At 35.7% G+C, this 17,471-nt stretch overlaps 1 protein-coding gene across 4 annotated transcripts in view; it reads left to right on the forward strand.

Annotated features, from left to right (window-relative positions):
• MGAT5 (alpha-1,6-mannosylglycoprotein 6-beta-N-acetylglucosaminyltransferase) overlaps window positions 1-17,471 on the forward strand; it is a 419,199-nt gene that overhangs the window by 165,698 nt on the left and 236,030 nt on the right. For all 4 annotated transcript variants that reach the window (XM_074215044.1, XM_074215045.1, XM_074215043.1 and 1 more), the window contains one exon: window positions 16,046-16,430. In XM_074215044.1, coding sequence (XP_074071145.1) covers window positions 16,190-16,430 — 241 coding nt within the window. In that variant the 5' untranslated portion in view covers window positions 16,046-16,189. The remainder of the gene's footprint in view (window positions 1-16,045; window positions 16,431-17,471) is intronic.

Raw genomic sequence — 17,471 nt, forward strand, 5'->3', positions numbered from 1 at the left:
CCTTGGTCCACCTCTGTCCTTGACTCATGGTGTGATTGTGAATATATTATTAACTACATAAATTCAGGATAGTAATACCAGAGTCACAGCTAATGGAAAAACCTCCATACTCGTTCCACTTTCATTTCCTAGGAAAACAACTTGCCCTTTACCATCCTATGATAAAGCCAGGTAGAAAATAGGTTTCTGTGTTCTTCCCACCATATAACAAGTCTCTTTTTATACCTGTCTAAATCCATTAGAATTCAGAGAATTCCTCTTACTGTCTGATTTGGGAAATTTTGGATTAGAAAGATACTAAAGTTACATTTGGTTTTACAGTATAAGTCAGAAACTGTTGTCAAATCCTCTTATATAAGGAAGAGATGAGAAGCTCATGCTTGTCCTAGCTACCACATGGGGTCATGAGGATCCAATGAGAACGTATGTGAAAAGAAACACAAATATAAATAAAAATTTAAGGCATTATTGTTACAGGAAAGACATATGGGTTGGGGGAGTTTCTAACCAGAAGTACTGTTGCCTTTTTGTTGTTGTGAAAAAGGAGAAGCTGAAAGGGAGCCAGAGTGCCAGTGAAGTAGCTTATTTCTCCAAATGAAGCAGAAATTTCTGGAATTAATCTAGGAGGTCATTTTTTAAAGACTTTATAACCGACAGGCTTAGTTATCAGGCAGCTAGAAACATCTCTGCTGACTTGGAAACCTACCATATGGATCTCTTCACCAAAGTCCCCAAGTCCCAGGCACGAGTGCTTGACAGTTCCAGGTGTTTTTTGGAAAGCACCCCGAATTGTGGCAGTAGGATCTCTCAGTAATGGCATTGGTTTGCTGAATACCAGTCATTATTGTCATTATCACTTTAATAACATTGGCCCCTCCACGAAGGAGGGGTACACCAGGCATCTTTACATTTTGTATATTTAGGGAATATCACTATCATTTGATTTTTATCAAAATATGCTATCAAGACACCATAGACCAAACCATTCATCATCCCATTCCTTTCATTAACAGACTTCTACAAGCATAAGAAAAATACATAAAATGTATTCTTAGCTGTGTTTTATTTTTTCCTTTTAATAGATGATTATTTCTTAAAGAGTTTTAGATAACTCCCCTAATTTACCTTTTGTTATTGGTGCAGCTTTCTCTTTTCCTGTTATCAAGGTGGTTTTACAAATGGAATTTTAACCCATAACATTGTGTTCATTTTAGAGTGAAGCTATACTATTAATCTCTTCGGGTCCTTTCTCTAGGTTATAACATTAGCCTGTAGCTGAGATTTGTTCACAGGTGACTCAATTTATAATCAGCTTTCAAATATCAAGGACCTATTTCTAAGCCTCATGACTCTAGGACTCTTATCACCTCCACCTGTAGGCTTAGTGGGGGGGGGTGTCCCACTTTTCTGAGTGAGGATGAGATTGATTCTGATGACTCTAAACATTTGGGCTAGATATTTGACACTGGTATATTTGACATTTGTATATCCCATAAATTTCATTTATCTTAGCTTTTCATATTTGAGGTTTTTCACTGCTGACTTCATATTGTTAGAAATGGGGAAGATATACTCAATATTAGGTTTTAAGAGTTTGGTTTATCTTTTTCATTGGTGGGGGGTGAAGGGAGGAAAATAGATTTTTGTCAGTTAGAAATTAATTTTAAAGCAGAAATTGGACAATAGATTTAAGAGCTCTGAATATCAACAACAAAATAATATATCTCCTAACTGGTACCCTAGGGATTCAAAAATTATTTAATAGATCACTGAAACTACTTCTAATTTATAGATAAGGGTTATAGAGACCCTGAGAAGTCAAGTTAATTATACTCAATCAAAGAGGAAAACAAAAGTCAAACATTTTCATTAAGAATAAACTGCTAGTGAGCCCCACCTATCTGAAGTACTGAGGTCTTGATTCTGTTTTTCTACTGATTGGAGGAAAACCACATTTCTCTCCAAATTCTTTAATGCTGCTTGTGCTTCCTGGCATTATGCATTCAGAGTCCAGGTCCCAAGTTGGCTGGGCTACCATTTGCTAATTAGTCTCTGGCAGTGAGGTCCTTTCTCCCTGTTGAAGATGCTAGAGTACCAATCAGCAGGCACAAAGGGAGATCAAGGCTATGAGTAGGAGACAAATTCTGGATGATACTTCAAGCAGCCAAATGAAAATAGTCTGATGGCAAAGTTGCTTTCCAGGAAGCAACTAAGCACTAAATTAAGGGGAAAAAATGGAGCTGGTATAAAAAAAAACCCAAAACACAATAAATCTACTATCTGATCAATTCTGAATTTTCAGAATTAATGAATTCTAATTCTAATGAATTTATGAAACCAATTCTTTTAATGCAGAAGGCAGGTGGAAAACCACAAAGAAATTTTAAGACTACATAAAATAATGTTTCTGGTGAGGGGAAAGAATCTTACTAGGTTTAAAGTAAGAGTATATGAATTTAAATTTTGACTGTGCTACTTAAATTGTGTCTGTGGCCCACTCACTACTTCCTCTCATCTCAGTTTTCTCAACTGTAAAAATGAGATATTGGGCTAGGTTGAGCTCTAATGCCCCTATAGCTGTGAATCAGTCATAATTCTAAGTACTTCAAGGATCTAGAATACAGATAGTCAGCTAAAGTTAAAAGCTAAAGTTAAAAAAAATTACTGAGCAATAATGAAAATAGTTATCAGAAAGCCGGTGCACTTTATTCTATAAGAGGATGTAGAGCAGCCCTCAGGACAGAGATCATTGACTTAGAATTCTATGTAAAATTTTGGTTAGTGATTTAATAAGCTTGGTGATCTGATATCCCCTGGCGACTTTCAGCTCTGTCCTAGTTTGCAGCCGACAACAGATTAAAAGAATGATGTGGGTTGCTGCTAGCAGACCCAATGACAGCATCGAAAAGTGACAAGAAAGGTGAAACGAAAAATACTCAGGAAAAAGGCACACTGGCCTGAGGGCATCTGGTGTCAGAACAAACAGCCCCACACATCTGAATAGCCACTGAGGCCTTCACTGATTGTAGCACACCTTAATAATGAGGACTTGGAATTTTCAAGAAATAGTTGGATTATTTTCTCTATATTATTTACTATGGTAGATTGTTGTTTGTCTTTGTTCTTGAAGAGAGGACCATGATATCTGGGAGGTGATGCCATGGCATGCAAGTAAATTGGTTTTGAGTGAGAGAGGGAAGTGCAAAATCACCAGCCTCATTCCTTTTTCCTGTGGAACCCAGTGACCAGATATGGATCAGGACACTGGAGTTGTCCCTGGATGCAGTAGGAAGCTTTGACCTTTTTAAGCCAAGATATTTAACAGGTCTCAGTTGAGGACACAGCTAGACCAGCAATAGTTACCTGGAAATTTAATGCCTGAGAAGGTCTGAGTCTTGTTTACTTAGGCAAAGGGCCAAGTTCCTTCCTAATATCCGACAGTTTATTGTAATGGGTGTATGCGTACTTTCTGAATTTCTTCATCAGACACTTAAGAAATCATAGGTCTGAAAGGAGAATTACAAACAGAAGAAAAATGTCAGTGTTTACAAAAAGTATTACAGCAAACTAATTTCTTCATAAGGAACAGTGGAGTCACTACACTTGAAGCCTTGTACCATAAACCCTACGGTGTTTATAGAGGAATTGGAAATGGCACTAAAGAGAACTAAAATGAGGAAAATAAACTGGGATAGATAGAAAAGGTTGAAAAAAAAATTCTGAGTCCTGGATAGAGAACTGGAAAGACTTGAGTTGAAGTCCCATCACTGATACATTCTGGCCCTGGGATCCTCAGCAATTCAATTCTCCTTTTTCTAGACAGCTCTTTTAAGGACGCATAAATTATAGTGCAGTGGTAGAGAGAATATCTTCACCTAATAATTCCAGTCCCTAAACCTATTTCTTTTTAAAAGATACTAAACTCACTTCTCTAGAAAACTTACCTATTCCCAAAGTAAATTTTTGTTTAGTTTAATTTTTTCTCTATTTGTCTGTGAGAGAGCAAGAAATAGAGAATCAGAAAAACTGAGTTAGCTATAGTTGAAGGAGGTTGAGGGTGAAGTTTGCAAAAGAAAATAAATCAAAGAAGCAACCAAAATTTGGTGCATGATAAGCATTAAAATGCCATTAAAACTTTGTAGGGGAATAGAATGCCTAGAGATCAAAGTATTATAGATACTGTAACATACAGAGAATAGACTCAGAAAATAAGAACTTGGTTAAAAAATATTGTCAATCTGGAAAGAATGAGCAGTTTTACCATCCTCTATTCAATGTGATATTAGTGACATTTTTGATATTAGTGACATTTCAGACTTAAACTTTTGAGGTGGGGTATGATGGGGAGGGGAAGAGAGAGATTATAAAGACAAACCATAAGCCCACTCAAGAATTTGCTTTTATAATGCTTTGAAACTATCACTTGTGTTAAAGACAGCTAAAAAGAAAAAATAAAGCAAAACTGCACATTAACTCTCCAGTCAATCCAACAAATATTTATTGAGGGATTGCTTATATATGCAATTTCATGCAATATGCAAGCTTATGGAAAATGTTATAGAACAATAAAAAAAATTTTAAAAGCATAGACCCAGGTTATTTAAGGGAATGACTGAACAAATTATGACACATGAATGTCATAGAGTACTATTGTTCTGTAAGTAATTATTAGCTGTTTCACTTGAGAAAATCATAGAACATTGTACATACTAACATCAGCATTGTGAGATGATCCAACTAGGATGCACACAGCACCTCTCAGAAGTTCAGTGATCAAGGAAAATCCTGGGAGACTTGTTAAGGAAAATTCCATTTATATCCAGAGGGAAAAACTATGCTTTCTGAATGCAGAGCAAAGCATATTGTGTTCACTTTTTAAAACCTTTTTTATGTTTTTACTTTCTCATGTCTTTTTTTTAATCCCTTAGTTCTAATTCTTCTTTCACAGCATAACTAGTATGGAAATATGCTAATCATAGTTGTACATGTATAACATATCAGATTGTTTGCTGCCATTGGGAATGGGGGTTGGAAGGGAGAGTGGTAGAACAATGTGGACCTCAGAAATCTGCAAAAGCATAAATGTTGTCAACTGTCTTTGCATGTAATTGGGAAAAATGTTTGGAGTCAAAAAAATAAATTTTAAAAGATAGCATGGAGGCTATCCTGAAATTTAAAAAAAAGGAACTTAAATTGTTACCTGGGGAAACAAGACTTTTTCATTAGTTTCACTAATATGTGAAATAATACAGTGTTAAATAATTGAGAATTAAATCATATGATATAATGATGAGAATTATATACATTCAGAGGAGGAGAAGATCATGGTAGGCAGTTAGGCAGTCAAAGAAGTCTTGAGAAATGGTAAAACTTCCCTAAAAGAACAAAGACAAACGAAAGTCAAATCGACAGCATTTAATGAAGGCTTGTGATATGCTAGGTGCTGGTGAATGCTAGAAAATCATATGTAGAAAAACAGCAGCAATTCTTTTTATTGTAGCCAAATCTGAAAACAAAAGCGTGCCCATCTTTTAGAAAATGGCTAAACAAATTATGGTACATAAACATAATGAAATATTACCAGTCTGTAAGAAATTATGAAATAGATCATTTAAGAGGAATAGATGCCTCTTAATGATGTAGACTGAAGCAGAGTTATGAAAACAATTTATGTAATAGTTTTATCATTATTTAAAAAAAACAAAAAACTTTAAAAAACTTTGGGCCTGTGTGATCAGCACAGTCACCTTTCTACCAGAAAGGTGATGGATTTAAAATGCAGAATGAAACACATATTTCTGGACATGGTTAATTTTGTTTTCCTGGACAATATGCACTACAAGTTTTTTGTTTTTTAATTGAAGGCTATAGGCTTTTATACATTTTAAAAAATATATTCCAAAAAGGTACTCAATAAAAAGGAATAGAGAGGACTTGAGATGGACCTCTGAAGTGGAGTGAAATTTGTAATGGCAATGGGTTAACAGTACCTTCTATAATCAGGGTGAAGAACTACATTACTTCCCATTCCCTTTCCTGACCTAGGAGGTCTATCCCTGCTACATAAAGGTTTTACAAGTGAATGAGACATATGAATAGTGCAGGGGAGGAAGAAGCTAACATTCCATCTTGAAGCAGGTTTCCTTTATCTTAGTACATATGCAGTTCAAGTGCATGATGAGAGACTAAAGGTTTAAAGTAATAGTTAGGTACCCATGAGAAATAGTTATGTACAAATGAGAAGGTATAAAGTGCCATGGGAATGAAGAAGAATAGAAAGTAATCTGAATAGGTTAAGAAAGAGGGAAAAAAGGCTTGTTGGTTTTCTTTTGAAGTGATTTCGTGATTTTCCCCCCCTTGTTTCTGCACAGATAGCCTTACATACGAACACATGTTCGTGTGTACACATGTATGCATACCCATGTGTATGCACACAATCCATATAGATATATGTACACATGTATCCACACAGTATATGTATGCAAATGTCCATCTACAGTGCACGTGTGTAAATTAGACATGTGTGTATATATGTATGTATAGTGTATTTGCATGTGTGTATTTATATGGTGTTTGCAAGCACACATGTGCATGTGTGTGGATCATCTTTATTTTAATTCTCTGACCTGAAATACTAACATTTCCCTTCTTCCTTCCCAGTATTCTTTTAACTCTGCTTCTTCCCCATTTCCCAAACCTACTAGCCATTTAAATGCTGCCGATTTCATTCTAATTCTACTCAAAGCTATCTAACTAACCTTTGCTTCTCTCTAGCAATGCCATTTCTGGATTAGTGTAATGTTTAGTATTTTAATGCTAAATTGCAGTTCATTTTCTCTGACCTTATCCAGTCAGCATATGCTCAGATACAAAAAATATAGACAGTTATTTCCAACAATGGAGTAGCATCAGCTCAAAGGAGAGCCAATTATTAAATTTTTAGTGCTCCACCAGTTATACTTTGAAAATAGGCAAATGCTACCAAACAGGATTTAGTTTACTGTTTTGTTTAGACTTAAGAAAATGAGAGAGAATGTTGATGTGGATTCAGTTTAAAAGTATGTTCTGTTTATATTCCTCCCCACTTCTCAAGCTGGTTGTTTAAATATTTACAAGCACACTTCTGCTTGCTAAAGTTTGACATTCTATTTCTTCTAGAGGAAGTGAGTGAGGAATAGAATGACAAGGTTATTGAGTGGTTAGTCACTGAAAACTTTTTTAAAAAACAAATACTAATAAAAATACAATTACAAGGGCAGCTAGGTGGGTAGTGGATAGAATACCACTAGCCCTGGAATCAGGAGGTCTTGAGTTCAAATTTGGCCTCAGACAATTAATAATTACCCAGCTGTGTGACCTTAGGCAAGTTACTTAACCTTATTGCCTTAAATAAATAAAATTTTTAAAACAAATAAATACAAATATAACAGATGTTTATTCAAGACCTGTTTGTTTGGTTTTAGTAAAGAATGCAAATTTTAGGTCAGATACAGGTTCTTTCTCTTAAAGCTTTTATATTTTGATGCAGAGAGAGAGAGAGAGAGAAAGTGTGTGTGTGTGTGTGTGTGTGTGTGTGTGTGTGTCTTGGGGCAATTGGGAAACACTAATGCAGATAACTATAATATGCACTATATTGAATAAGTGTTTTAGAGAACTACACAAAAGGAGCAATATGAGAACTAGGACGATTCGTGTTTGGTTGATGAACTCTTTGTTTTTAAAAACCTATTTTGGTATCTTCCAAACAAAAGGTGCTTAATAACTGTTGGATCTTATCACTAGTGAAGATAATAGTAAAGTAGCATCACTCTTAAAATGAACCATACCTTTGTAGGAGCTAGCTAGAAGGAACTTGAGGGGTCATTTCATCCACATCTTTCAAGAGGGACTATGTATACCAGGGAGTAATTGTTACTAGTTACTAGCAAATGAAGACTAGGAAATCATTATCTTGATTCAGACACAGTCCAGTTCTTTACTTTTCAACCCCTGTTTCATCTCAAAGCATTCTTTTTTCTGTATACATAGCATTTCTTTCAATACTATGGAGGTGGGAGAGCTGAGAGAGGGGTTAACAGAAGATAGAAGACACTATACCCATCCATCTGAAAGGAAATTATACTTTACCTGGAGATAGAAAGCATATCCCAAACATTCATGGATGATGACAAAATAAATAATTCTTAAAAAAAAAACTCTCCCAGGATTGTTATGAAGATCAAATGAGATAGTATATAAAAATTACTTTGCAATCCTTAAGGCTCTATGTAAACGTTGTTGCTATTATTACTGCTATTATAATAATAATACTAATAATAATTATTAGTATTATTTATTAGTCATATAGGTGGCTCGATGGATCATGTGCTGAACTTGAAGTTGGGAAGACCAGTTCTTTACTGCTTCAGGGATTTTTAAGTTATGTGGCCCTGGGCAAGTCACTTAACTTCTCCTAGCTCTAATTACTTCATCTTTAAAATAGAGGTAATGCCACCTACTCCACAAGACTGTTTTGAGAAACAAATGAAAAAAAAATATATGTGATGTATTTTGCAAGCCTAAAATCCTACATGCATGCTAGATGTTATCATTACTTTTGAACAGTTTTTGAAAAATGTTCTTTTCTTGGAGTGGAAGTAGAGGGCCTACCAAGTGAAGATGGGGGAAACCTGTTGGCAAAAATGAAGACACAGTGTTAATAAGTGAGGGAGAGGTGGTAGAATAGAATAACTGTGATGGTAGAGAGGATCCCTTCCCCCCCCCCCAACTGTATCTTTGGTCATTGGAACAAATCTTTTGATACTATTGTGTGGAATTATAAGAGAAGAGAGGTATGACATTTTTCTTGTGGTCCTTGGAGATTCATTGGTGTATATTCCTTATCTGAATGGAAGGTGTGAATCTATTTTTTTTTTTTTAGTTTTAAAAGGAAGAGATGTATGTTTGGTTCAATGCACAGTTGTTCATTTGTTTTCAATTTTGTCCAACTCTTCATGATCCCATTTGGGACTTTCTTGATAAATATACTTTTTAAATGAGCTATGGTAAATAGTGTAGTGATTTGTTTAGGGCCTGTGTCTTGAGACACAAATCTTACTGACTCCAGGCCCAGCACTCTATTCACCATTCTACCTAGCAGCCATTGAATGTAAAATGCAATTTACTTACTCCCTTCTGTGTTCAAGTCTTATACTAGGCAGAGGAGATACAAAGGGGAAGTAGGATATTAATTGTTTGTTATTGTTGGTCCTTCATTTTCAAAGAGGACCACTGACATCACAGGTGATGTCTTGACTTTTGTGTGAATTAGATTTAAGTGAGGCAGAATTGTGTAGTCATCACCTCATTCTCTCTTTCTGTCTCATTGAAGTTCAGTGTCAGGAAAAAAGCCAAGATGACCTGGAATGCAATAGATGCTTAGAGTCCTTGATGTCTAACCAAACTCCAAGCTTGTTTATTCATCTTTGTTTGGTGTCTCCTCTCCTCTCCTCTCTGAAACCAAGAAACTGGAGCATAACAATCATATGCCAATAAAGCCATCTCAGCAGATGGGCTAAACAAGGTTGAGAGTAATCAATAGGCCTAAAAGTCATAGATGTAAGTTAGAAACTACATGCCAAGCATATGAGGACTTTTCATAGCATAATGGGAAGATGAGAACAATTTGTTTCAATGACCATTATGGCAACTAAACTAGGCTCTGTGGAAAGCTTATAGTTTGATTAGGATATTAATATATTTATCTGTCAGGTACTTTAGAAATCATGTGGATTGAACCAAGTTCAGAAGTCCATAGAGTGGTCCGGGTGGAAGCCTTGAAAAAGATAGTCCAAAAAAATTGCTCTAAGATTGTTAGTCTGGAAGAAGGGAAAGATATAATTGAGGATAGTGGGAAAGGTGGTAGAAAAAAGTCATAAAATAATTAAAATTATGTTTGTGCTGGGAGAGACTTTAGAGCAGGGATGTTCAACCTTTTAGCTCTTCTGGGCCCCATTGCCCAGCAAAAATCATCTAGGGCTGCAAAAAGAATTTAATACCTATTTATGGATACAGTGTAACCTAAACCACAACAAGAGCAACAACAAATGCAACTCAGCCACATGACTGGACCCTTGATGGCTCCTATGGCCTGAAGGCCTCAGTTTGGGCACACTTGCTTTAGCAGTAGATAAAAAGCTCAATAGAGATAGAGTGCTAAGATCTGAGTTCAAATTCAACTCTAATGCAACTGCTCACTAACTGTGTGATCTTAGGTAAATTATTTAACCTTTATTTGCCTCAGTTTCTTCAACTGTGAAATGGAGGTGATAATAACTAACACCTGCCTCTCAAGGCTGTTGTGAGAATCAAATGATTGTAAAATGCTTTAACTTACTGCCTGTCACATAGTATTAGGCTCTTAATAAATTCTAGTTTCTTGCCTTCCTTACAAGATAAGAAACAGAGCTTTGACCCCCTGATTGAAATAGACGGGGGGGGGGGGGGCAGCTAAGTGGCACAGTGGATAGAGCACCGGCCCTGCATTCAGGAGGATCTGAGTTCAAATCCAGTCTCCGACATTTAATAATTCCCTAGCTGTGTGACCTTGGGCAAGTCACTTAACCCCATTGCCTTGTCGAGAGAGAGAGAGAGAGAGAGAGAGAGAGAGAGAGAGAAGAATCAATCAAAGATGATACTTATAAACATTGGGAAGATAGGGGTATTCCTGACAGCAACAGGGAAGTGCAGTTCCTTCCTTGAAAGCAATCAATGTTCCTGGATTTTTAGATAATCACGGTCAAGCAGTGTAGGTTAGTTAACAGCTTCTAATGATGGATGGGCAGAATCATACTCTGAGCCATTATTAGTCTGTCTGGCAGAAGGCCCCTTGAGACTTTTAGTACTTAATGCAGCAGAAAACTCTGAGTCTGTTATATGTGAGAACAAGATAGCTCCTTAACCTGCTATTCTGTGTGCTTCTGCAGCTCTGCAGGCTGTGATAAATGTGCAGCTATTTTGATGATCATTTTGTTAAATCTTTTGTTGAAAAGGGTTTGCTGGTAGTGTACTCATTATCTGACTCCCTTTACTACTATTATGAGATGAGGATTTCTCTCACTTGAGGAGTTTTCTTTTTCCTTTGGGGTGGCATCCTCTAACTTGGTATTCCTGATAGGACCAGCAATAGTTTCTGACTTTATCTGAATATGTGGTGATGGTAGTAATAAGAATTTATATAGCACTAAGGTTTACAGAAAACTTCTTTTATTGTCACAATAACCTTGGGAGATAGGTGGTATTATTATCGCCATTTTACTGGTAAGGAACACTGAGACAGGGGTTAAATGAGTTGCCTGGGATCACACAACTAGTAAATGTTTAAAATCATATTTGAACTTTGACTCTTTCTGACTTCTGCTTTCAGTGCTCTATTCATTGCACACTCCAGTACGTAATTGCATTAGATTTATATGTTTCTATTACTTTAAGAAAAAAAAGCTTATTCTTCTAGATCTAGAGAAAGTCAGAATTTTCATTGCTCAGAGGGATTATATAAACAAGTGGGCCAGAACTAGATTTGTAATATTTAATAAAATAAATAAAACCCAGTAGAATATTTTATTGTTTTTAATTCAGTCATGTCTGATTCTTCATGACCTTATTTGGAGTTTTCTTGGCAAAAATACTGGCTTGTTTTACCATTTCCTTCTCCAGCTTCTTTTACAGATGTGGAAATAAGCAAACAAGATCAAATGAATAGCCCAGAATCACATCACTAATAAGTGTCTGAGGTCAGATTTGAAGTCAAGTCTTTCCTAAGAGAGATGGTGCTCTATCCACTATGCTACCTAGCTGCCCACAATAAAAAATAGATCATGTTTATATGTATTTTTCCAAGTCAGTATTTCAATCAGGGATCATTATGTACAATTTAGCATCTTTCTCCCCTCACCCCCTATACCACCACCCCCTTTTTTCTATTTTAAATAGAATATTCTTTATTGGTTTGGCACTCTCAAGACAATCACAGGTAGCACTTGAAATTCAGTATATCTCAGAACTTTTTAAGGGTGAATTAATTTAACATTTGAGTAAATATAGCCCTCAAATGATGTTATAAAAATGTATATGGCCCTTGGCAGAAAAAAGTTTCTCCACCCCTGATCTATACAAACTATGAATATGCTAGAGTAATTTAACATGGGGTAGTTCCCTTTGGATTGATAAAGTAGATTAAAGATAGGCACTGAGAATTTTGTTTAGAGAGATGGTTTGTCCAACTACATAGTGTACAGACCTAGAAATATCACTTCCTTCCTGTTTTCTCTAGCAATTTATACCATCATTCACCCCCACATTCTCTCAGATCTTTACTTTTTCCTTATCTAGTGATTCCTTCCCCACTCCTTTCAAATATACCCTCCATTCTCTTTATTATTTTTCTGGCTGCAGACAATGGTAGTTTTCAACAATCATTATTTTTTGCAAGGTTTTCAGTTTTACAATTTTCTTCTTTCCCCTCCCCCGACAGAAAAGCAATTTAATATAGGCTATACATGTATAACCATGCTAAACATAGATCTATATTAATCTGATTGTAAAAAAAAAAGAATCAAATCAAAATGGGAAAAAGTTGGAAAAAAATAACACATAAGACAACTTTTAAAATCGAAGATAATAAGATTTGGTCTGCATTTAAATTCCATAGTTCCTTCTCTAGATATGGATGGTATTTTCTGTCACAAGTCTTTTAGAATTGTCTTGTACTGTTGAAATGAACTAGTCCATCATGGCTGATCATCACCCAATGTTGTCATTAGTGTATACAATGTTTTTTCTGGTGTTGTTCACTTCGCTCAGCTTTAGTTCGTGTAAGTCTTTCCAGGCTATTTTGAAGTCCCTTTCCTTCTGATTTATTATAGAACAATAGTGTTTCATCACATTCATATACCACAATTTGTTCAGCCATTCCCCAGTTGATGGACTTCCCCTCAATTTCCAATTCTTTATCACTCCAAAAAGAGCTGCTAAAATATTTTTATATATGTGGGTTTTTACCCTTTTTTGTTTTATCTTTGGGATACAGACTAAAATGGATCAAAGGATATGAACATTTTTATTGCCTTTTTATTACCCTTTGGGTGTAATTTCAAATTGCACTCCAGACAGGTTGAATCATTTCACAACTCCAATAACAATGAATTAGTGTCCCAGATTTTCCACATCCCTCCAGTATTGATTATTTTCCTTTTTAATAATATTGGCCAATCTGATAAAATAGCAGTCATTCTTAAAGCAAATAAATAAACTTCATTAGATCTGATCATCACATCAAGCTGTTATCCTATATTTTTTTCTTTCCCAGTCAGATTCTCACAGAAGTCTACATTCACTTTTTTTGTTCTCTTATTTCACCTAAACCCTTTGCAGTCTGATTTCTGACTTCATTTCTCAAATAAAACTGCTTCCAGTAAAGTTATCAGTAGATTATCTATTATCCATTTCTTTTCACAATATTGGTTGCCATCTCCTTTGATATAATTTCTCCTCTCAGGTTTTTCATGACATTACTTTCCTGATGGTCTTTCTCTTTATTGGTTCATTATCCATATTATACCCCTTTAATTGGATATTATTCAAGGTTTTGTCCTAGCACCTCTCTACTTCATTAGCTGCAATGGTTTTAATTATCTCTAATCATTAATTACCAAATATATCTGTCCAGGTCCAAGCTCTCCTCTGAGATTCTCTATAGTATCATCAATTGCCTATTGTTCATTTCAAACTGGATATCCTAGAGATATCTCAGCCTTGTGGTGTCCAAAACTGAGCTCATCATCTTTTCCCAAACTCTACCTCTTTTCTAAAATTCCCCAGTTTCTTTGAAGGTACAATCATACTTTCAATTTATCACAATGACCTCCTAATTGAGCTTCCCCTGATGTCTCCCATTCCAGTCCATTCTTTATCTTGCTACCAGAGTGAATTTCCCTAAGTCCAAATTGACCTATGATACTACTTTACTACCCAGTCATCTCCACTGGTTCCCTTTTGCCTCTAGGAACAAAAATGAATGTCACTTTGTACAATTTAAGGTCATTTACAATCTGATCACATTCAACCTTTCCAACACCATTAGGTATTACACTCTATCTCTTTACCTTCAGCCAAACTGTTTTTTAATTCTTCCTCCATGAACTCCATCTCCTATCACCACACTTTTCCCTTATGCCTACAATCAGCTTCTTTCTTCTCTTTTTTTTTTATGGAATCACTTTCTTCTTGGTAAGCAAAATTATCTTACTGTCAGAGTTTAGGGATGGTGTTAAGGGATCTTAAGGTAAAATAGAAAAGGAATGGAATGAAGGTTTTATGTAATAGAACAGTGAAAGATGAAGTCCAAAATATATAATAAAACAGTGAAAGATGAAGGAAGGCATCTTATTATTGAGGGGGTTGATAAATGTTCTGATAAAGTGAGACTGGTCAACTTGAAGTTTAGTCAGTCAGATGTCTTTAGGACACTTGCTTTCTACTTTTTAAGACTGATTAGGACTGTACTTTAGGCTTATCTTTACCATATTCTCTGTTGTAAACTTACAATACACTTTATAAATAAATCGTTTCTATCATTTTAGGTAGTTCTTTTATTAAATTACAGCTCATCTGCACCACCTCTACTGGTGCAGTATTATGAAGGAAGGTCATGTCCTGGGAGGTGCCTAGAATTCTTAATATGGCATCTTATTCTTAAATCAGTAGTATTTTGGTTTTTCTCTCTGTATGCAATCTTCTTCCACTGATGCAAATGGTAATTCATCCATAATTTATAGTCTTAGAGAGTTTTGTTGGGTTCAGAGAAGTTAAAAGGCTTGTCCTTGTTCACTTAGCTAGTAAATATCAGCCTGGGAATTTAAACCTAGATCTTCTTAACTACTACTGTAGCTAGGTTACACTGCCTGTACTTCATCCTTAGGAGATTTTAATCAGCTCTCTTGCATGCTATATGATTGCAAGTTACTTATTATGGTAACCATTTCTGCGTGTACTATAGATCTTTAGGGATTGTCCTCTTTGATAAGGTCTTATTAAATTTGGTATAGTTGGTTTCTCATTTCTATACATAATCAAAATACAAGCATTTATTAAATGTCTGCTATATATCTGATACTGTTTTAGGTGTGGATAAAAAGATAGAAATGAAAGTGCCAAAAGTAGATGCCACTCTAAGGCTAGACATGAGTCCTATTTAAGGACCTTATAATTTGCATCATTGCAGGCAGTGATAGACACTTAAAAGGGGAAAGAATGTGGGTCCATTTGAAAATTTGTTGAAATGTAGAAGTGAAGAATGAGATGAAACTGACATTTTTTTAGTTTATGGATAGAAGATTAAAAGTAACTCATTGTCCCTGGATATAACCATTTGATAATCATGCTTTGGAAATAGGCCATACAGGAATCATCTTTTCTTCAGAATATTCCTAGGTAAAGCCTACATTTGCCTGAGTTGAATGAAATGCCATTTTTCCACCTCTTTCACCACCATTCCTCATAGGAAGAACCCTAGTTTCTTTATTACCTATAAAAATAACCATTTGCCCTGTTTCTTGTTTCTTGTTTTTGTTTTTATTGCCAGAAACTTAAGCAACAGCTGCAGAAAGTGCTGAAGGGGGTGGGTGTGGTGTGTTCCAGGATGAGGACTCCCTCCCTTTCCATTGTTTGCTCCCTTCCCATTGCCCTTTCACTCTTGCAAAATGAACTTTTAATTCAAACTTGGCCCAGACTTGTAGATTTCTGTGACACCTGTTAACACACAAACTAACACATGCAGACACATCTTCCCCTTTTATATTTGTATGGCTTATCACTTTGGCAAATCTTCCTTCTCTGTCTAGTCAAATCCTCAACCACAATGCAAAATATTGAAGTAAGCAGTTTTATTTTTTTCAGAGTTCACATTTTATAGCCACCAAAGTGGAAACCTGATACCGTTTCATGAGAGGTGTCTGTTCTTTGTGGTTAACTGTGTTATACTGACTTCCCCCTCCCCCGTTTTTGACAGCACGATGGAACTGAAAGAAGGAAACCAGAAGACACAGGAGCCTGAGTGAGATTGACTGTCCTTTTGAGACAAACACCATGGATTTGCATCTCCTTTTGGTGCTTTGAGATCCAACCCAAGGAAAGAAGTAGCTCCTTGGGAGCCATGGCTTTTTTTGCTCCATGGAAGTTATCCTCTCAGAAACTAGGGTTTTTCCTGGTGACTTTTGGCTTCATTTGGGGTATGATGCTTCTGCATTTTACCATCCAGCAACGAACTCAACATGAAAGCAGCTCAATGCTTCGTGAACAAATATTGGATCTCAGCAAAAGGTACATCAAAGCTCTGGCAGAAGAAAATAAGAATGTAGTTGATGGACCCTATGTTGGTGTGATGACAGCCTATGGTAAGTCTTACATATGGTATTTCTGTATTAAAATAGCTACTGATTGTGTTTTAAAATTTTCAGTCACAAACTCACAGTGCCCTATTAATTGAATAATTAATTGAGTATGTGTCTCATCATCTGTATTTATAGGAACATTCACTGAATTAGCTACTTGATAATGGTGCCATAAACAGATGTTCCTTGTATTATTAGAGTTGACCCCTTCTGAAAACAAGACTTCCATCACCAACATATTTTGAAAGATTCACTCATTGAATTCATTGGAGACATTTGTAGGTAACTCGAATTATCTGTGTGAGGAAATTGGTTGAAAAGTTTTTAGAACTAATTTTTCTCTTTTCCCACACAATACATTTCTGGACAGATTTCTTCCTCACTTCCTGAACCCATACACACTAAAATTAATTGGAATTGGGAGAAAGTGAACATAATGTATTCTGATGTGAAGCACAAATGACATACTTGAGGTTCTAGGCTAATTCAAATAATAAGATGATAGTGTTTTACATTTTTAAAAACATTTGACTATCATTGGAACTTATTAAAAACAATAGAATATATTCAGTTCTTTGGATAATAGTTACTTCCCTGTAACCTTTGTCTTTTTTTGAGCACCAAAATTTTTAAAAGAATATCAGAAGTCTACTGTGTTGGATTATCTATCTATATCAGGGATAGGGAATCCTTTTTTCTGCCAAGGGTCATTTGAATATTTATAAAATCACTTGCAGTCTATATGTGGTCAAACATTTAATTAATTCACCCCTAATAAGTTCCTAGATTTGTTGAAGTTCATGTCCCTCCTGTGTGTTGCCTTGGCAACTAATATTCCTATTGGCCAGAGGTTCCCTGTCCCTAGTCTACAGTCTTGTTCTTCTCAGTGTTGATGGTCTAGAGTTGATTACGTATATGAAAGGCCAATGCTCTGGAGAAGATAATGCTATTCAACAGCTTTTATTTTGTTTGTAAATTTTCATGTGCAATGAATAGTGATACATCATGTATGAGCTAATTGTAGGATTTGATTGGGATGGCAAG

Source organism: Macrotis lagotis, chromosome 1, assembly GCF_037893015.1.
Source record: "Macrotis lagotis isolate mMagLag1 chromosome 1, bilby.v1.9.chrom.fasta, whole genome shotgun sequence".
Taxonomy (NCBI): Eukaryota; Metazoa; Chordata; class Mammalia; order Peramelemorphia; family Peramelidae; genus Macrotis; species Macrotis lagotis.